General features: G+C 46.1%; 1 protein-coding gene across 1 annotated transcript in view; it reads right to left on the reverse strand.

The window, feature by feature from the left end:
- The window catches only part of ITGA9 (integrin subunit alpha 9), a 298,459-nt gene that overhangs the window by 48,254 nt on the left and 229,023 nt on the right, over positions 1-21,182 (reverse strand). Inside the window, exons 19-23 of the mRNA XM_019727631.2 lie at positions 17,219-17,305; positions 13,911-13,990; positions 8,576-8,665; positions 6,392-6,500; positions 1,351-1,458 (exon numbers count right to left, since the gene is read on the reverse strand). Of these exons, the coding sequence (XP_019583190.2) occupies positions 1,351-1,458; positions 6,392-6,500; positions 8,576-8,665; positions 13,911-13,990; positions 17,219-17,305 (474 nt within the window). The remainder of the gene's footprint in view (positions 1-1,350; positions 1,459-6,391; positions 6,501-8,575; positions 8,666-13,910; positions 13,991-17,218; positions 17,306-21,182) is intronic.

Genomic DNA, 21,182 nt, shown 5'->3' on the forward strand with positions numbered 1-21,182 from the left:
ATGTATAACTAAGTCATAAAACCCAGGATGTTTCTCACACAAAATGTGCCTTCACAACCAGCCAGCTCTAAAAAATCACTGGTACTCTCAACTGCTGTTACCAGCGAAGGAAGTGATTCACTTTGAGGCAGACAGCTCCCCCAGAGTGAGTGCTGAAGGGCACACACACTGAGACTCCTGGATGTCCAACCCAGACACCGCACAGGGGCAGCGTGGGGGTGGCATTTCCAAGGAGAGAAACCACGTCGGGCTAAAATCAAGGAGACAGAATTCTCAGGAACACTGACTTGGCGAGGCCTTCATGTGCAAAGGTCACATTACAAGCCCCTGGGACAGCTCTGGTCTCCCACCCTGGTCTCAGTGAGATCTGCCTGCCCACTCTACTTAAAATTACACGTTTGTGAGGGGTACAAATGTCTAACTATTACATCGTTTTGTACACCGGAAACTAAAACAAACAAAAAACAAAAAAACCAGAAAACTTCAGGCTTGCCCACTCTCATCTCCTTCCCTTCTTTATTTTTTTCCATAGCATTTATCAGCATGTAACATACTATATGTTTTACTTAGTATTTATCTCTTTCCACCAGAATATACACAAGGGCTGCAAGTTTATTATGTTTCTGTCTGTTTTGTTCCCCACAATGAGCCATTACTTGGCATATGGTGGGTGCAAAGTATTTGTTGAATTCCGCACAGACCGAATATAAAGCCACGAGTATGGGTGAGATCTCTGAGGTTGAGTGTAGATAAGAAGGAGATCCTGGGCCCCGTAGAAGTTGGGGAGATGAGAAAAACCACCGAGAAAGCAGAAACCGAGGGAATGCAGTGTCTGGGAAGCCAAGGAGAATGTTTCAAGGCGGTGGGCGGGAATGATCGTATGGTAGTTATCAAGCTTTCCTTGAGACAAAACCATCTACAGTTGACTTAGGTTCAAGTAGAATTGCGTACTCTGCATATGAACTTGAGTTTCAACCCACACTTATGCGTTATGAACCAATCCTTCATCCTCCAGGCATCAGCGGCCCTTTGAGAATCTTTATTATGCTGAGGATCTTCAGAAAAATGCATTCAGATACACATAGGACAGTAGACAGTTGCTGAGGGATCCCAGAGCCACTAAGGTCTGTCCCAGAGTCAGGTTCAAAACCTTGCCTCTCCACAAAAGGTCTTCTTATGGCAGTAACTAAACTGTCTCAATGTAGAAGTTTAGGGGTTACAGGTTCCTGACTTCTCCAGATATGTTTCCAAAGGTTAGAATGAATGAGCTCTCTAGGCCTTCGGGGTGGAATACAAAATGTAAATGAACTGGCTTGTCTGAAAACAACAGTGAAACAAGGGAGAACTCACCACCATCTCCTGGACGTGAAACATCTCTGCACCTCCAGAGGAGAGTCGGTTGGGGAAAGAGATGCTGACAGATGAGCCAGGAAGGGTGCTTGGCCCAGTGTTATAGACCTGTGGGCATGAGACACACACAACAAGGTTTAATAGAAACACAGACCTTCATTTCATGTCATGCAATATATAGTTTAAAAGTCTTTGAAGTGATGCATCCTCTAGGGTTTGGGATCTAGCAGGTCACGAAGTGAAATATCGAATGACAGGGGATTGCAATGAAATAGAAATCCTTCAAATATGCATTAAAACCCCCACACTTTCAAAGTACCTTATTCCCTTTTAGTATTTCGTCTTCTTCCTGCTAAAAATTGTATTTTATTTTACATACTTAGAAATTGACTCATGACTATTATACCTGTGGGAATTCAGAGACAATCTAGTCCAGTGGTTCTCTAATGTTAGCACATGTCACAATAACCAGATGGGCTTGTTAAAACATAGATTGAAGGGCTGAGGTTATGCCCGGAGTTTCTGAAGTTGTACGTCTGGTGAGGTAGGGAAGAGGGCTGAAGGATTTGCATTTCTAATAAGTTCCCAGGGGATGTTGAGGCTGCTGACCCAGGAACCATACTCTGAGGACCACTGATCTGGTCCGACCCCTTTCCTTGTACAGTTTGAGGTAACTAAGACCTTCAAAGACAAAGTGGGTTGTCCCCAAACCAAATGATCTAACTCACAGAAAGGGCTGTCCTTACTACACTATCCAGCTGATTTGGTTTCTCCATCACTCACAGCTAATCACTTGCTAATACTGTTTGATGACATCTGTGTACCTCCTTTCTGTCCTAGCATTTGGTCCTGTAAAACTTTAGCCCTCTCACCCCCCCCCCCCCAGAATCTTCTCTATTTTCTCTCTCCAGCAGCCCATCTTCTCCCGAGAAATGAGACAAAAGATGGTGGCCACAAAGAGACTGATAAGAGAAAGGAGATGGAGCAAAGGCTGACCATGACACTCAAGGAAAAAATGGAATATGATGAAAGCAAAAACAGATGGGTAGCATGTAGATACAGAAAGTAGATTAGTGGTTGCCTCGGGGGAATGGGGAGTGTGGGAGGCAGAAGAATGCCCCCCCCAACCCCACCAGAGGTGTCCACATCCCAATTCGTGGAACCTGTGCATATGTTCTTTTACATGGCAAGGGGGAATCAACATTGCTAATCAGGTGACCTTAAAATAAAGGGATTATCTTGGATTATCCAGGTAGGTGCAATGTGATCACAGGGGTCCTTACATAGGGAAGAGGGAGGTAGTCGGAATCAGGGAGATATATTGTGAGAAAGGCTCAACTGGCCATTGCTGGCTTTCAAGATGAAGGGGACCGTGAGCCAAAGAATGTGGACAGTCTCTGGAAGATGGAAAAGGTAAGAAAACAGATTCTCCCCTAGAGCCTCCCGAAAGGAGTGCAGCCCTGCTGACACCTTGATTTCAGCCCAGTGAAACCCATTTTGGACTTCTGTCCCTCAGAACTGTAAGATAATAAATTTGTGTTGTTTTAAGCCACTAAGTTTGTGGTAACTTATTACAGCAGCAATAAAAAACTAATATAGGGAGTGATTGCCAATGGGTAGAGTTTCTTTTTGTGGGTGATGAAAATGTTGTAAAATTAGACTATGATGACAGTTGCACAATTCTGTAAACATACGAAAATTATTGAATTGTACACTTTAAATGGTGAACTTAAATGATACCTCAATAAAGATGTTATTTTTTTAAAAAAAACAATGGGTGAGAGAGCAAGAGAAAGGAAGAAATGAAATGCTGCTTGGTGGCCTGGGGACTAGAGCGAGAATTCCAGGACTCAAGGCATCTCTGAAGTTGAGGTCAGAAGGGCAGAGTCAGGAGACTGGCTGGAAATCTAAGCAGGACTTCACACATGACAGAACGTATAAGGATCTAGTTGGAGCCAGCTCTTCCCTGAAAAACCATGTCTTCATTTTTTGCAATCGTTGGTTCTGCTTCAATGAATAGACAAAAAAATGATTGAGCGGATGAAAGGTTATTGCCAACTCTTGATTGAAAAAGAACAAAATGCACCAAAAACAACAACCCTAAGACACAAGAAGAGGAAGGACTATCCAACCACAATTGAAATAACTAATTTGAAGTGAAACGTGAGATCACAGAATTGACAAGAAACCTACTGACGTGTCTGAGAAATCCCAATTAAAACATGAGTAGAGGGAAGGAAAGAAGAAAATGATTTTGATTTGCATTATTTCACCATCAGAGCCAGACAGATGGGAGAACTTGTATTACCATATTTATTTATTTTTAACAAAAGTCTTAACATTTGATTCTCTGCAAATGTTCTTGCGCCACATCTGCATAATTTTTCATTTTTTCAGGTGAGAGAAATGATGTGGGGAAAAAAAAAAGAAAGAAAAAAAGAAGAAAAGACAAAAGCCTATCATTAGTCAACAAATTATTTTGTCTCTGTTAAGAAAAACTCAGATGAAATGTAGAAACCAGGCCTAAGACTAGTATTTCCGCCTTTCTTCCACCTGCATTTATAGCGGCGTCTTTAAGCAATTACACAGCTTGTTGCGTAACAGCTTTTAAGAGACACAAAAGGTCTCTTTCTATAAAAAGTCGTGTGCTCTTCTTCAGGAGGGATGTTGTCAGAATAAGGAACTGTTCCTGATCTCTTACTCCCCCCACAATCTCCACCTTTAGTCATTATCACCATGAACCTGGTCAGTGGCCTTCCGGCAGGATGGTCATAATAATGACAATTACACCGGAAAATGAGTCCTCAGAGAAATCTCAAGGAAACTGTCAGTTCTGCTAACACAAGAGAATCTCCTTCTAATCAGTGACACACACCATCCATCTTTCAGACCCAGCCAACTCTCTTAATCCGGATGGAATGCTGTGTTCTTCCTCAGGCAACTGATAATCAAGAGGTTTATCTACGGGGCATGTCGATCACTGATTCTCTTGTCTGTATCCAATGTCAGGCCAGATGCGAAGGAACCTCTTCGCTTGAATACCAAACTTTAAGCTCCCTGTAAAAATCCCTTCAGAGAAACACGATTTAACCACATACCCCCCAGATTTCTTTCTTTTTTTAGAGGGTGATAGGAACACTTTGTATCTTTTGTGTACCTGCTATACCGTTTTGCCTTCTCCTCTCAACACGTGTACCCTTTACATGGTGTGTGTCATGTGTGCCTTTCTAACTAATTTTCTTAACTGTATCTTTTATTGTATGACACCTCAAAAGGGAATTAAAACTAATGTGATTTAAGTCCAATGACATACCTCCATCTGGTCTTTATCTGTTTTCTATCCAGTTACAAAAAGCAATGAAGAAAAATAAATGAATTCTGAGAAGCAATTCAGAAACACAGAGGTCCTGTTCACAGCAATCACTCTAAGGTCCCCAAAGCAGATCTGACCCCATCTTTCCCTTTGTCCCTGTAAATCAAGCACGGGGTATGACAGCTAGGCTTGGCTGGTGCATCCTCTCTGAGCTGGGGACATGTGCTATCTATCATGGTTTCCAAGGTCTGTTGCCTGGGAGAACATTTTGGAGAGAGGAAGACCATTGTTTGTGAGACCCCACAAATGTTTTACTGCCTCATTCTTTAGACCCTCACCCCGTCATTATTTGTCATCCCCTCGGCCCACTGCGGAGTGGCCACAGGAAAAGAAAAATAATAATTATTTGGCCACAGCAGTCAATGTCAAACCAAGAAACCATCTTCTCCATGGGGAAGGATGGAGTGGAGGCAGGGGGAGCTCTGGGAGACGTGGGATGTAGATTATGTTGCACCGCGGGGGAGACGGGCCTATCTCTTACTCCTTCACTTCACCCCCAGCATCTGGCAGGGGGCTGGGCCACACGGTCAATGCTGGACCAGTCCTGGGCCTGGCCCCACCTCCACCTCTCCCAGCTCTGGGCCCTGCAGCATGTCCTCTCCTGGTTGGGCCTACATTTCCCTGTGTTTGTCACCCTGTGTTTGAGGAGAATGGACTTGATGATGCGGAGGTCCTCTAGCTTTACATTCAGAGTCTCACCCTGAACAGTGCTGGCCTGAGAATCTGTACTTTAAAGCAGGGGCCAGCACACTATGATCTGCAGGCCAAATCTGGCCTGCCACCTGTTTTCATATAGCCTGGGAGCTAAGAATGGTTTTATATTTTTAAACGGTGGTTGGGGAGAGGGGAAACATCAAACGAAGAGTAAGATTTCATGACACGTGAAAATGACATGAAATTCACATTTCGGTGCCCATCGTTACAGATTTCTATCTGCCTTGCCTATGGCTACCTTTGAACGATAGTAGCACAGTTAAATAGTTGCTGCAGACTGTGTGGCTGGCCAAGCCTAAAATACTTACCCTCTGGCCTTTTGCAAAAAAAAGTTTGCCCACCCCTAGTTTAGAAAAGGAACAGCGTCCTTCATAATGTCCACTGTCCACACGGAGTGGCCCTGCCGGAAATCATGCTGGTGGGACAGGGGACAGCCAGCCCCTGCTCTGTGAGGAGCAGCAGGCTTCCTCCCATATGCTCACCGCGCTTTGCTCTTATAACACTGCACTTCTGAAAGGCTGTCCCTCTGTGGGAGGAGTGGGCTCTTGGCTGAGTCAGCATGTAGAGCCCCAGGAGGAAGGGAACATGGTAAATCCTCAAGGCTGCCCTACATGTAATGAAAGGGGTCTTTTGGGGCTATTTGGGCTGGGATGCTGGCCTGGACCTCAGCATCCAGAAACCTTCTTGGGGAGAGCCGGGTTCATCATGCAGCTTTCCTTCCAAGTGTTGAAAAGCAGAGGGGTCTACACAGCAAAGTAGCAGCGGGGGAAGGGATTAATTCTGTGTGTGGTTACAGAAAACATGCACACACACACGTATTCCACTCCCCGCATTCAGGCTGGGAAGACTTTCTTCTGGAAATAGCCTGGCCCTCCAGTTGCCTTTCAGTAGAAGATACATCCCATGGGCCCTTCCGTTGGTCCCAATGACCGAGATGGTTCCAGGGGTGGTTACCTGAAGGGTGACATTGAGAGGCTGGAAATGACACTCCAGGTCATCCAGCTGAATGAAGTTGGATGCGTCCACAGACTCGCCATACACAAAGGAGGTTGGAGACATGATTCTGAAAGAGGAAACCATGAAATCCGTCATCCCTACCCATGGTCAAGCAACCTATGGTCACTGCTATCCTGAGAACCCAAACATCTGTCTCCATGGAACCTGGCTCCCTCCAGTACCTTCCACCAAATGCTTCCATTCTGGAATTACTTCTCTCGCTTGTAAATGGACACAGCCAGACGTATGCTTTCTAAAGAGACATTTCTAGTAATGTCTCCTCATCTTAGGTCCAATCAATAAGCTACATAGACAAATATGTACTGGACTGCATTTCTAAAATGAAGAGGAAGACTATATGGTAGCCTTGATTTCAGTTTTTTTAACTGGATTCTAACATCATACATTTTGTTTTGCCATTGGAAAAATGTAGATTGAGGAAGATCATGGCAAGCTTTTAGGAAATAAATATAAATGAATCATATATTTGGCATTCAAAACCTCATTCCGTAACAAATTCATTTTAAAAATTTAAATTTGTCAGACTACCAAAATTAATAGAAATTGAGTATTAAAAACGCAGTCCACTCAATCATAGCATTTTCTTTCAGATTTCAAATAGTGGCTATGGAAGATGTGACTAAGAATTTAAGCTCGGTTTGCAGCAAGCTTTCAATGTTGCCTGTATCAACAAACCCCAAGATGAGACAAAGCCCAGATTCACTCAAATTTCCAGGCAAATAATGGATTTTAGATGAGATTCTAGAAGCTGCTCTCTTGCCTGAACACTAATCATGTAAGCTGTTTGGTACCGAGTCTGAATGGACAGCAATGCATCTATTTTCAACGTAAGTGTATTCCTTTAGAAATGTAGTGAGTCCCAGTACTATCAGCAAGAACTGGTTCCTCTATGCTTGCCCGGATGTTCCTGGAAAGATCAGTTGACTCGTTTGTTTAACCGATGGCTTCATCAGGGGCTGTTAACACCTCACAATGAGGCCTCCTAGGGCCTGACAACAGGATCAAGTGAGTGAGTGTTTTTCCTTTGGTCCCCAAGGACAGGGCTTGGTTCTGGGCATAGTCTCATACTGCCTCTGATGAGACAAATAAATAAACTATATGGTTAAAAATAGAGACACGAACAGAGGCAAAGCTATGTTAAGTTGCAAATATATTCCAGCAAAGCCTCACGTCTGAAGAATGTGATGAAAAATGTCAAGCGCACAGGACCCCCCATTCCCGGGCACCCAGGAGAGTGTGAGCTGTTGCCATGGCTCCCTCTGTGATGTATTCACATTTCTGCTTCTGGCCAAGGCCGGGACCCAGAGCACTTGAAAACTGAAAAATGAGAAACTTTGGACCTTCAGAAAGCTCAGCTTGCATCTGGGGCAAGGGTTCACTGGGTCCTCATTTGATCTAAACTAATTGTACCAATCTTTTTCCCACTTTCAAAGAGGCATGTCCTCTGTTTTCTGTAGCCGGAAACAGGAACCAAGATCTCATGTTTCCAGGCTTGGGCTTTGGCTGAAAACCGACCCGGACTGTTTTGGGGCCTGCAGGCCTCCTTTCCAACAATGCCAGCAGCACTGAGTGGCCTGGACTTCCCCTGGGCATACGGTATGCCCATCTGGATCGTTCCCTGCCCATCCAGACCACCGCAGACATCAGGCAGAGCTGCTGCTGGCTCTGCACAGGGGTTCACAGAGACACACAAAGCCAGTGCTGACTGCGAAGCTAATTAGAAAGGCGAGCCTTCTTTTGAGTCAGCTAGGATACTGGGACATCTGGCTGTAACCTCTGGCCCAGCAGCCTTTGGCTGGGATTTTAATCCCAGGAATCATGCTTCCATATGGCACTCTGGAGGAGTAGGCGCGGGGAGTATATGCAGATAAAGATGTACAGAGGGTTCAAAGAAATTATGGTGCTTAAACTTGTCATCAAACTCCTTGCGTGGGTGGCTGGGAAAGAGGAGAAAACGAGGAGGGAGGCGGGCACGAGTCACGGTAGCGAAAGCTTCGTCTTGCATGTCAGAGCTGGCAAGGAGTGGAAGTGGCCGGGCCACTGACTCCCGGCTATATATGCAAGTACAAGGAAGGCAGAGTGTTCCACTGCGCTCTGGCAACCCAGGGCTGCGCTACTCACCCAGTGATGGATGTGTCCACTTCGTGCATCAGCGACACCATCAGGGTGAGGCTGTTGTCATGCAGCGACTCGGAGCGCTCCACGTTGCCACTTTGGGGAAGAGGGGACGAACACCAGTCAGCACTAGCTCCCGCAGCATGCGGCTGGGCTCCATATTAGAGCTCTAGCTCCGCATTCTCCGAGGGCTGACTCTGCACCTTATTTAGCCTCAGTTCTGTTTTCAGTCCCTGTACAGAGTGACAGTAGGCCCTCTACTGTGTCAGTTGTGTTCCCCTCACAAAGTTGTGAGTGTGAGTAGTGTATTGGGGAGATGACCCCAGGAAATACCAGTTGGGAGGGGAGAGGGGAGACGGGGAAGGGCAGGAAGACAACAGAGGCATGTCATGCAGGAGGTTAGTGATGTAGGCAATTGGGTTCGGTCTGGCGGGGGAACTCTGGGAGGCAGCGAGGAGCACAGGACTGAGCGCATGGGAGCCGGGCCTTCATCCACTCACTCCTGAGACCTGCTGCTGCTGGGGGAGGTGGGGTAGGGGCCATTAACTCCCTGGCACCTGCCCTATACACATAGGCGAGTGGGCTTCGGCCAGAGAAAGCTTCAGGCAGAGTGGCAGGTGCTGGGAGCTGTGTAGTGGTGAGTGGGAAAGGTCATGGATGGGCACCAACAGCCTGCACTTCTGTAAGTGCTTGTTCCATAAATAATGGACCAGCAAGGTGAGGGCACTGCAGTCAGGAAGGGGTTTGCTGGACGTCCGTAGCTATTTCCCACCTGGAGCATCACCTATCTTCCACGGACAGTTAAGACCAAGAGAGAGACCCTGGCCAGCTGTCACCATAAATACCACGGGAGCGCCTGCTTTAGACTTCTGGCTATAGGATGTCCCATACAGCATCCCCCGTGGGGTGATAAAGCAGAGGAAGGGGATTCTTCTGAGGTCATTCTGGAAAGGGGAGCTGAATCTGTTGAGCGGCTGCTATGTGCCAGGCACATCTCATAGCAGGATCTCCTTGGGTCCCCAGAGTGACCGCAGAGGGAGGAATTACCCACTTCTGACAGGTAAGGAGCAGCTCAGAGAGATTAGCTAACTTGGCCCAAGGACCCATAGCGAACCAGGTTAGGCTGATTCTGAAAACAGGGCTTTTCCATTGTGATTCCTTCTCCTGATACCAAATTTAGGGGGTTACTATTTTATTAACTTTCAAATATGAATTGTGATTATTATTCCAGGGAAGGGATTGCCTTGAGAAAAGGCATGGCTGGTGGGTGCATGTTGCTGAACCCAACTTTTACAGTTGGTTCCCACAGGGCATGGATGTGGGATTCCAGTCGAAAGCCAAGTTCACCCTCTGGGAGTGGAACATGAGACCCCCAGACCCACGGAGGTTTGGGCACAGCTCTCCCGGACCACTCCCCACCACACCATTCCCTGAACATGTGCAGAGTTCCTGCCTTCTCCCTGCCCTCCCTCTCCCCCACTGCCTTCCTCTCCCACCCAGCAAGTGCTGAATGCAACAATACTTAAATAGCACTCACATCCCCTCTCCTCTCATTGTTCCGAAACAATGGTGCTCTGTGACTCTGACCTCTGACTCCTCATCTGTCTTCCGCAGATGGGGTGACATCCATCACTCAGAGGGCAACCACAGTTTGCAGAAGCAGCAGAATCAGGTGCTCACCTGGCCTAACTTCCTTGTCCTTCCTTTCCCAAGGGACAATAAAAATCAGAGAATCACAGACTAGAGGTGACTCCACTACGGGTGGGATGGCAACACGCGGGGCCTGCTCCCATCCCCCACTCAGCATCCTGCCAGGTCTGCATAATCTGTTCCTGATGGAAGCGCCACCTCTTGCCCTGCCATTTGTCCAGCCACCTGTGGCCGCTGGCAGCTCAGGCCCAACAGTCTCATCTGTCATCGGGTGACTGCTCCAGACTGAGCCAAGTTGAAAAGTTGAGATAAAGAGGCCCAACATCAAAAGGCCTCCAGTTATTCTGCAAGCGTGTGACTTGGGATGGTTTCCCTGAGGTCGGCAAAGCCGGGCTGCTGAGAGGGGAGCTCTTGAGAAACTGTTTAGTCTCAACTTTATGTCTTTTGGATCCACAAGTGGGCAAGAGATCTTCAAAGGGTGGTGACGGGAAGAAAGGCAGGATTGATAGTTTAACTTGGCTTTCAAGATAAGAAACTTTAAGGACCAGTTCCGTCACAGCAGGGAGTCAAGTGCTGTGGGTGCCCTCTGGGTCAGTAACACCAGATTTTCACCAAATTCTGGAAAGAAATGAGTGTCTGAAATAGTCTGCTGTGTATTTAACAGATAATATAGCTTCCTTAACATCTGTGATTCAAAGAATTAGCAGATCTGATACTCGGTGTCCCCTGATGCTATGTGGCAATATTAATGTGCATAAGGGAATGTTCTTGAATTTACTAAGTTATTAGCATGTTCTGAGGAGCCCAGCACTGCATCTGGTAAACAGTAGGAGCTTAACAGATGTGTGCTGAGTGAGAATGTGATGGTTTAGACTCAGGGACTAGGAATAGTGGTTCTCAGCCTTGGCTGCTCATTAGAATCACTTGATGAACATTTTTAAAAATCCCAAAGCCCAGCTTTCACCCCAGACCAATTAGATCAGAATCTGCGGGGTGGACCAGGCATCTGCAGTTTTTAAAGCTCCCCGGGTGATTCCAATGGGCACCTAAGGCCAGAGACCACTGGTCTATGGACATGGGATTCTACTGGATGGAGTTTCCACCAGTGTGTGTTGGCCAGCCCTCCTTTTCCACCTCTGATTAGCCCTGACTGCAGTCAGGAGGCAGGTGGAGATTCCTCCTTTGGAGAAGGGACACCTCTGCCATGTCCTATGTCCTGCCCAAATGTTTCTTCCCAGGAGTATTGGCTGCCCCAGGTGTTGAGGGACCAAGAGGGCCCATTTGTGGATCTGTCCAACATCAGTGAGTTTCCTGTGGATCCAAGAACCAGCTGGAGAATGGGAGTTTTCAGGTGTCAATGGGCATCTGCCTCCCTTTATTCAACCTGACAATCTCATGCTCTGTGGCAAGCTGTTTCATTGCGTCACTCCCCTCTTCTAAAACTTTCAGTGGCTCCCCACTACCTTTGGGAAGTAGTTCAGACTTTCTGAGGATACGTGGGCCTCCAGAGCCCAGCCCAGTCTCCTGTTTCAGCCCCATCTGCCACTGCACTTGTATGTTCCCCACCTGTCCTGAGAGATGGCTTGTGACTTCCCACTTCACTGCAACGCCTACCACCTACATGGGTGGAACACAGCACATTGTCCCCTGCATATTCTGGCTGCTGTGCCTATGTTTCTTCAGCCTGAAAACAGACTCCTCTCTTTAAATGCCACCTCCCCAGTGAAGTCCTTCTGGATTCTAGCAAGGGGAACAAAGTCTACCTTCTCTATGTTTTGCACATGCGTCTATTAAATCACAGTCACCTTTTATGTGAATGTGAATTATGTGATCTTGAAAATAGTGTGAACTAAAAAGAGCCAAGTCTTGCATGACTTTAAAGCTTGCAAGCCCAGCCTGGAAGCTTGTATGCGAGTTTTGGGATTACTGGGCTATATTTTAACAGTCACTGTTGTTATTCGTTGCATGTACTTTGTACATCCTATCGCAATGTACAGGCTATACAGCGCTCGTGTCCAGTAACTCCAACTGGTGCTGAACCAAAGGCCAGCAAGTCAACAACTTTGAAGTTCAAGTTGGAGGTAACACATGGTAAAGAAGGTTAAGCAACCACTGTGTTGTGCTGTGCCCTTATTTTTAGGAGAGAGAACATTTGCTAAAATATTAGAGATAATGCTGGAAAATGTAGAGAGCAGCATTAAAAGCAAAAATATGCTATGGTGGTTGTGGATTTAGGGGCTTGAGAGCATATCCCTGCAGCTTCATGGTCATTCCCAAGGGAAAATTAATCTCAAGTCTGTGAGTTTTAAATAATGTTGGGGCTGACGAAGGCCTCCCGTGAAAACAAAATTAAAGGGTAGTGGGAGATGAAAATAAAGCTTCCTTATGTCTGCACCCGTGGGCACTGCTGCTGTCCACTGCTGAGTTAAATTTGTTGCGGTCTGACCTGGGCTTCCCAAATGCTCAGCAACTAAAGATGGAGACTGAAGCCGTGAGGGCTAAGCCATTAGTGAGAGGCAGGAACGGACTGGGGAAGATATTGAGCGATTCAGGGCTTGCGAAGGATCTCAGTCTAACTTTTGTGTAACTGGTTTTTTTGTGAAAATGCAAGAATTCCTCGGGGTAAGGATGACAGGATGTTAAGATGCAAACTTTGGCTGAGGCATAATAGATGCTAAAATTCAGAGGAAAGCACTACGTCTGGTGGTAAAAATCCAAGATATAATGGCAAGGATATAACAAGAGTGGAGAAAGGATTTCTGAAGGTGGTTTTTAGAGACTACTGTTGGTGATGGGGAGAAGGTGTCTGCCTTTTAAGTCAAGTTTCAGGGGACCTTGATCAAACCGTCTGATTCCTGCCCAGGGAATGTAAGGGGAAAGGGATATGCTTGGCTTCCCTCTGATGGCAGAGTGAAAGAGAGGTGACCGCACAGATGTCACCTGCATTTCCAGAGACTGGGCAAAGATCGCCAAGTGGGATCTCTATGGGAGAGCCAGTGTGGGGTCCCCTTCGTCCTGTCCCAGAGGGCACAGTCTCAGCAACAGAAGCTGTAGGTATCTCTGGCTGTTTAGAGACTGAGGTTGGAAAAGGTTTTCCCTTTTCCAAAGGAAAAGAGTCAGCTTTGAACACCTGCACGGTCCAGTGAGTGCGCAACAGTACCTGATAAGTTAGACCTCTTCCATTTGACCACCCCCGTTGTGAGATTGCAGGGCTCTGGAACTACTCTCAGGAAAAGGGGGGAGGGCCAGGAGAAGCACAGTTGGAGGAAAGCAGAATCATACCCACGAGGCAGGCTTTCCTCCTGCAGCCTTGCCCTGGCCACGCGAGGAAGCCTTAACATCAACTTTTGATTATTTCATGGGACAGGACACTTTATGGATTTGTGAACTTGCTTTGAGACTTGAAGTGACCATAGGACTTTGCAGTACCCTAGAGTGACCTGGGGATGCACAGGACTGTCCTAGACGTCCTCCAAGGAGAGGGAAAGAGGGACAGGGTGGCTGTGCAAGCAGGACAAGACAAGCACCACCCCTGGGAGACCCGAGTCCACCCAGTGCTTTGGGGCTTTATCACTGAATAACCATTTCTTCCCCCTCAGCATCCTGGGCATCACCAAAGCAGGACCAGGGCATGTCCTTTCTGGTCCCATCAATATTTTATCTTTGAAAAAAAAGTTTAAATCCCCTTTACCTCTGAGCAGTAACGATGAAGCTAAGAACTTCCTCTTCCCCTGACAGGTGGCTTGTATCAAAGATCACACTGAATTCATACTAGAAAAAAAGAAGGTGACAAGTGGCATCAGCAGGCATTCCAACTAAACCGTGTTAGCTACAATCTTCCAGCAGCACGTGACCTCTAAGAAGTCAAGTGCATGACAAGCTTTATTTTTTATATGCATCTCTTCCTGAGCATCAGGACAGACGCACAGCTTTAAGAATAAAACCAGGCCTGGACCACACTGTAGCAAGAGTCCTTTCCAGCAACCGAGGTTCTCTTTAGGAAGTGACATGTTTGTCTCTGAAACCAGGACTTGCTAAGTTTCGCTCATACGCACCATCTTCCCGATTTTTTTTTTTTTTGCCACATCTGCATAACATATAACCTGTGATATTTACTTCACATCTTTATTGCCTCACTCTTTGTTTAAAGACTATTTTAAAAAGAAAATGTATGTCACTATCCTGGATGGGAATCTAGGATTACTTGCCATAAAAAGATGGGACTCGTAAAAATCAGCACAATGAAAACAAAGTATTGTTGAATTTTGTTGCCTGCTGCAGGCTCTGGGCCTAAGGTCTACTTTATTGAGGTGTTAAAAATGTGCTAGCACGATTGGGGATCTTCTCCTACATGTGGTTAGGATTGAACCGAGTGTTGAAAAGGTAATAACTTTCTCACTGTTGGAGTCAATGTTGTTTAGTGCTGTTTCCATATATCACCTAAAATCATCTCAGGTGTCCCCAGTGGTGACCATCCTGTGAGGTGGGGAACCCTGCCCAAAGCAAATGGCTTTCACTATATACTGGGGGTGCCAAAAAAATGTATACATAGTTTAAGAAAGGAAAAAACTGTATTAAAATTGTAATACTCAATATATACCGATAAAAAAAGATGAATACAAGCCATGTGCATACATTTTTTTGGCACCCCCAGTATATATGTGTGGGAAATATGGGAGGCACCTTTGGGTAGGCGGTGACAGAACCAGGCTCTACCACAAACTGACTATATGATCTTTACCAAGACACTTCATTTCTTTGCATTTCAATGAAAAGAAGAGGGTGGGCAAAATGATTCTTAAATTCCATCAAGCTCTGAACTCTACGGCTTATTTAACATCTAAATATTTGACTTGCTTTATGACTAATTCTAGGCTGTAGTCTAATTTTGCAACAGTGGATGACACCACACTGAATGCTATCTGATAGGAATGAAAATTGGACCATTACACTGGACCATCATCTCCAGTGGCCATTGGACATCCCTTTCTAGACAAGCATTTCTGTTGCAGTGGGACTTGTCCGCTTACAGTGAGGGTGGGGCATGGAGACAGGACAGGAAGAGGAGCTGGAAGACACAAGGGAAGGGAACATCAAGAGTCTTATCCCAGCAAAGAGTCAGAACTGGCAGAAGATGTGAATTAAACACATTAAAGATCAGGTGAGGCGAAAAGCAAAAAAAGATTTGGGTGAGAAAACAAAACCAGAGATGGAGGCCTGGGAGAGCAGAAGGTCAGAAACGGGGCAGGCTGGTCATGAGAGAGAAACAGATGGCCAACCAGAGAAAGCCCATAGTGTGGCCATGAGGCTCAGCAGGTGGCCTGTAGCCTGGTGACCCACAGGGTCTGAGGGCCAGGGGAGGGCAAGCTGGGCTGCAAATAGAGGGAGCCCCGTCCCTGCCAGATCCCTTCTCAGGCTTCCTCCAAGGAATTGACGCTCAGATCCTCTGCCTCCAGGTTTAGTCTTGCTATAGGTTTTAACTCTGTATGTGGGAGGAAGGCAGCAGCATTAACAGGGGGGGAAATTCAGCATTCTAACATTCACACTTCTGTCAGTTCTAGGACTATGTTGAGAGTTAATGAATTTTGACAAAATTTAATGTCCCACATTTCAACATTGCTTTGTTTTCATTGTGTTCATTTTTATGACTACCTTCTCTTTCCGGCAAGTAATCCTGGATCCTCTTATGATAGTGGTACAGTCTTTCCTTCTACAATAATCCTTAGACTAAAGCTAGCAAGATGGACCTTAGGTTTGTTTGGGATGTAGGCTGAATTTTATAATGACATGGCAACGGTTAAATTTTTTTCAATTAAGTCTATTTTCTGTTGCTCAGTAGATTTCAATTAAATGTGTGTGTGGAGGTGCCATGTATGTTACTGTAGGCAAGGATGGCCGAGGTTCAGGGGCTTCCTCCTTCCTCCTCACCCTACCTGGAGTCCAACAAAATTTGGCCTATATTCTACCAGCTCTTGTAATCCCCTTTCTAAAGGCAGCCACATCTTGAGGTTTCCCTTCTTCTGGGGTGAATGTGGGCAGCTGAGAAACAGCCAGGAAAAGGCTCGGGAATTATGGATGTAAATGTCACAGTACTTTGAAGCAGGTATATTTCAAGGAGGCTGATGGGTTCAAGCGATTTACTAAGAAATGAGCACATCTTCTTTCTCACTAGAACAGTCTCACAATTGGCTTACAAAACGGCTACTATGGATTAGGACCAAAATGTCTTAGAGATGAAAACAATCCAATCCTATGACATAGGCAGGAGAGGAGGATTAAGCTTTCCCTTATTTTAGGAGAAAAAAAAGTTGCAAAGGAATATGAAATTTCCTTCAAATCATAGCAGGGAAAATAGCTTCCATTTCAAAAGGCAGACTTTAGATTCTAGTTTTGCCACCAAAAACCGCATCTTCTACGTATCTTTGCATCTCCTCATGACAGGACATACAGAATGTTCCATGAATGTTGGAATATGCTGCGCTATGTTATTGTTTGAGCTTAGAAAATTTGGCTCCTTATAAATATCAGAGTGACTGTCCTTTGTTTTACTTAAAAAAATAAAGTGCAATACAATTATTGAGGTTTCAAGAATTTTAAGAAGTCTCTTAAGAAAATTGTGACTACCTAGGGGAGTCAAAACTGTAGGAACTAGCCCAGATACATCACATCAGCTCTTATTTTTGTCTCAGGAAGTCCAAGCGTGGAATGTCCCAGAAAAACAAATTTCAAGAAGGCCAAGCAGATGCTGCTTGCCAAAGCGTGAAGGCCGTGGCGAGTCTCTCACATTTGGGTGTGTCATATGGATCAAAGAGGAAGAACACATGGCCATGGCCCGTCTGAAATATCCTCGGAGTAGAGCGCCCTGGACAGGGGCGAGGCCATGGCCAGGCACGGAGTTGCTGGCCACCCCAGCTGCTGCACGAGGAAATCTCAGGGGGAGGAGGCTGGTGGGAAGGCGGGAGCCCACTGCTAAGGAAGGGCCCCATCTCTGCCCCTTACCTTTGACTTCGACCTCATGAATGGAAATCCCACACTGCATTTGAGAAAGTCTGATTCCAGCAGTTCACAGGAAATGCCCATTTCCTCCTGAAAGACAAAAAACACCAACAGATGGGCTGGCTGCACAAAGACAGATGTGTGGAAGTGGCCTGGGAGACAAACTGAGACTTCAGCAGACATGGTCCTTCTTTAGGGCAGTTCTCAGACAACAGCCATTATTGGCTGTGGTGGGCTGAGGAACCTCTGACCAGGATGAGCCCCAGTCTTCCTCTGGCTGCCCACCCTTCCCGTGGGTTTCCTGGGAAGACAGGTGCAGAGGAGAAACCCACTCTTCACTCTTAACTAATATTTTGGCTGGAAACCCCGGTGACCTGCTCCCCTGGTGAACTGGGCTGGGCCACATGTGAGCTGGATGCCTCCTAAGGTTTGGATGAAAGGCAATGAAGGTGTCTCTCTGACCCCTTTCTGCTCACCGCACACCCTAATCCTGCCTCTCCAAATCTTGCTAGTTTAGGAAAGTCAAACCCTAAGAAAATCACACCAAGAAAACAGGGATTCTTTCTCCAGCCTGAAGTGGTGAGAGCTGAGCTGCTCCCCTGCAAGCCTCCCCAGGACAGGGGTGGGGGGAAGGGGCCAGGAGAGGTTTTCCAGTGTAGCTGGCTTGGGATGGACTCCACATTCAGCGGCATGAGAGAACCAGGAGAAGGGCACCGGGAGTTGCTGTCTTTCCACCCGTCTACATGGCTTACGACCAAGGTCAAAGGAAAGCCAGGAGGCTCTTCATAACCCACAGAGCCTCTCCAAGACACAGAAGCAAATCAAGACTTCCAAAGGGAGACAGTGTGTTTGCAGATTTGGGAGAAGGAAGAAGCAAAGAACAGAACAAGTACTTGCTGAGTGTCCGGAAGCCAGGACACTGAAATTCAATGAGGCCATGTGACTTCCCAAGGTCATTCTTGGCTGACTCTAAAACATGTCTCCTTCCCCATTCCACAGCCCTAAATTTCTAGAGGGAATGAGCACAGCCAACAATACAATGGCAGCCAAAAGGAACCAACTGGTATGGATTCCGGCTCTGAAATGCTGTCTGTGCTCTCTCCTCCAATTTCCAAGAAACGTACCTCAGTTCAGACCAACAGTTCTAGTCCTTTAGGCAGGTGGAATAAAATGTTTTAATTGTGTGTCCAATTAGGGTAAAAAATATGAGCAGTTACCACAATATACCCATTTAGTCATAATTTATATACATATACTATCGTAATATGTTATGAACATTGCCAAACACACAAAAAGTAGAAATGACAAAAGATAAATAACTACTTCATGGGATTAGAAGTCAAGATAGTAATTGGGAAGCAGGAAGTGAAAGGGATTTTTTTTGTGCTGGGAACATTCTTGGGTGTGATCACTGAAAATTCAAAGAGCCGTGGGCTCTTAATGATTTGTGTACTTTGGTCTGTTTGTTAAATATCAATAAAACTTAGAAAACAGCAACACCCCTCCCCCCCAAATACAATGGAATGAAAGATAGGAAATACAGAAATATAAAAGGAAACTAGTTTATCTGGCAGCATCCAATCTTAGAGATAACTGATCTCAGTGATTATAAGTGTTCTTTTTTCCCCTGCTGGCAATTTCAATAAGGAAAACCAAAGAATAATTTCTTAAATGCTGTCTCAAGGCCTGCATGTCCCAAAGACTTGTCCTAATGATTCACCGTGGGTGGCCTCTTATCATGGTCCTCTTCCTCATGTTCCTCCCACAGAAGCAACGTCTACAATTGACCCAAGTAGAAGCTCCTCTAAATCCTAGCTAATCAGCCTGTGGGCCTCAGAGGCAGTGAGCCCAAGCCTAGGGTGACCTTAGCTCTCGGTTTCCCTGGGACATGGGACAGTCCTGGCTCATGTCTGTCATCCAGGTGTCATTTCTCTCAAGAGCATCCCAGTACATATGCGTATATATGAATTACATGATTATTCAAGCCAGTTCTGAACTCCTTTTGTAAAGCTCAATGACTCACTGGCAATCCCTTTCAAGCCAGGAGGGAGGTTTTCAACATACGTCAAAGGCCTATCTGTTCTTGAAGTAAAGATTTACTGCCCCGAAGACTTCTTCAGTTTTTGCTTGTATGTGAAGGAATGACTGGGGCTTCAAAAATTTACTCTGGAAATTGACGGGACCTCACTTTACGTAGCTTTGGCTAAGACCACTGTTGATTGTTCAAGAGATGCTGAATGGCCTTAATTTTGTTAATTCCAAAATGTGAGAAAATAACATTTAAACCAGCATTGACTGTATTATTCCAGGTCTCTCTTCCACCCTGCTTAGTCTGATAGAAATGACAAAATTCTGGGTGCATCTCGGTGGAGATAAGCAAAAAAAGTGAAAAGCAGAGACATCTCTAGGAATGACAGAGCTCAGCATCTGGGTCCTGACTCACATGCTCCTGGCCGGTGCTACAAGAAGGGATGCCACAGATCACCCTCCTGCCACCTGTCAGCGCCAGTACAGCCCTCCTGTGGCTATTTCAGCTGCATGACCATAAGATTTTTTAATTCTATTCCCTGCTGTCCCACTACAATTGTGAGGTAAAGAAGCCTCTCAGAGCCTGGGTCTCGGCAAACACTGTGGCCCCCTGTGTGGGCTGTGTAGGTACTCCACCCAGAACCCCTTTACGAGGAGGGTTCAACAGCCCCAGCTGAACGGAGGTGCTTTGTCTGGGAGGTTACGATGCCCTCCCCCACAAACACTCTGCGGCCTATGACTGACGGGTGTAAAAGGCTATCCCTTTGCCTCAAGGTGAGACCAGCTCTGTTGTGCAAGTCCTGTTCCTGAGCCCCCACAGGATTAGGCTCAGCAGACTCCAGCTGAGAGCACAGCCCCGTTTGGCTCCTTCCTCTGCCCCATCCTGGTCCCTTCCCTCTTCTTCTCCCAAGAGCATTTCCCCAATAAGTCACTTGCACGGGTCTGGTGACGCTGACCTCAGACAATTCTCTTTATAGACAAGGGTCTGGGCACTGAAAACCACTGAAAAGTGCGGGCATTTGCTCCCAGGTGGGAAGAGGCAACAGAAGGGGACACTCAAATGCTAATAAATCTTGTTTACATCCATACTAGCCAAGAGAAAACTTCCCTAACAGCAGTTTATAACATCTGCACAGCTCTCCCATCAGGGAAGCACCTGACCTCAAAGCAGCATCTCCACCCTCTTTGTTCTAGTTTCTGATCATGCCCAGGGTATTCCCTAAAATACCAGAGTCAGGATGGACCCCCTTGGTAGTCAGGCAGGTACCCTGTAGGCACAGAAGGACCCAGAGAAGCTTTAAAAAATGGATTCTGGGGAGATGTGGCTAAACTCAGCTGTCCTGCTTCAGGCAACACCAGTGGATGGACAGCGCTTTTTCGCGGGTTGTTTATTACCTCTGCCAGGCACTTGGTACCCGCCAGAAAGTATATGAGAGCCATCCCAGGGACCAGGTTTCTCCTTGGCTCTGGTTCCTTCCATGTCCTAGTCATCGCTTCCACCAACTTCAGCTTGGACAACTTGACTTTAGCATTGTTGCAAAACTTAGGGTCATCAGCTCTCAGCCCTCTGGGAATGCGGACCAGTGAGCAAACTCTCTATCCTTAGTCCCTGGTTGCCAGGCAGTGTAAACATCGGCTCACCCAGTTCATACACAGTACAAATCTACTACAGAATAAAACTAAAACCTTTCTGCAAAAGATGCAGGCTTTCATGAAATCAATGAAAGTAATATTGGAAAACTGCTTCCACCACTGAAAGCCATGGATAAATCTGGATCTGGCAGCGTTAGGTCAGCTCACTGTTGAAGAAGTCAAAATTTTCCCTGGGTGATAACACTTTAAGCTGCTTTAGAAGGAGACTTTAAATTTAAAAAAAAAAAAAAAAGAGAGCCCTTGGGAAAAATATGCCATTGTAAAGATGACCTTTGTGTGTGTGTGT

The sequence above is a fragment of the Rhinolophus sinicus genome, linkage group LG10, assembly GCF_036562045.2.
Source record: "Rhinolophus sinicus isolate RSC01 linkage group LG10, ASM3656204v1, whole genome shotgun sequence".
Taxonomy (NCBI): Eukaryota; Metazoa; Chordata; class Mammalia; order Chiroptera; family Rhinolophidae; genus Rhinolophus; species Rhinolophus sinicus.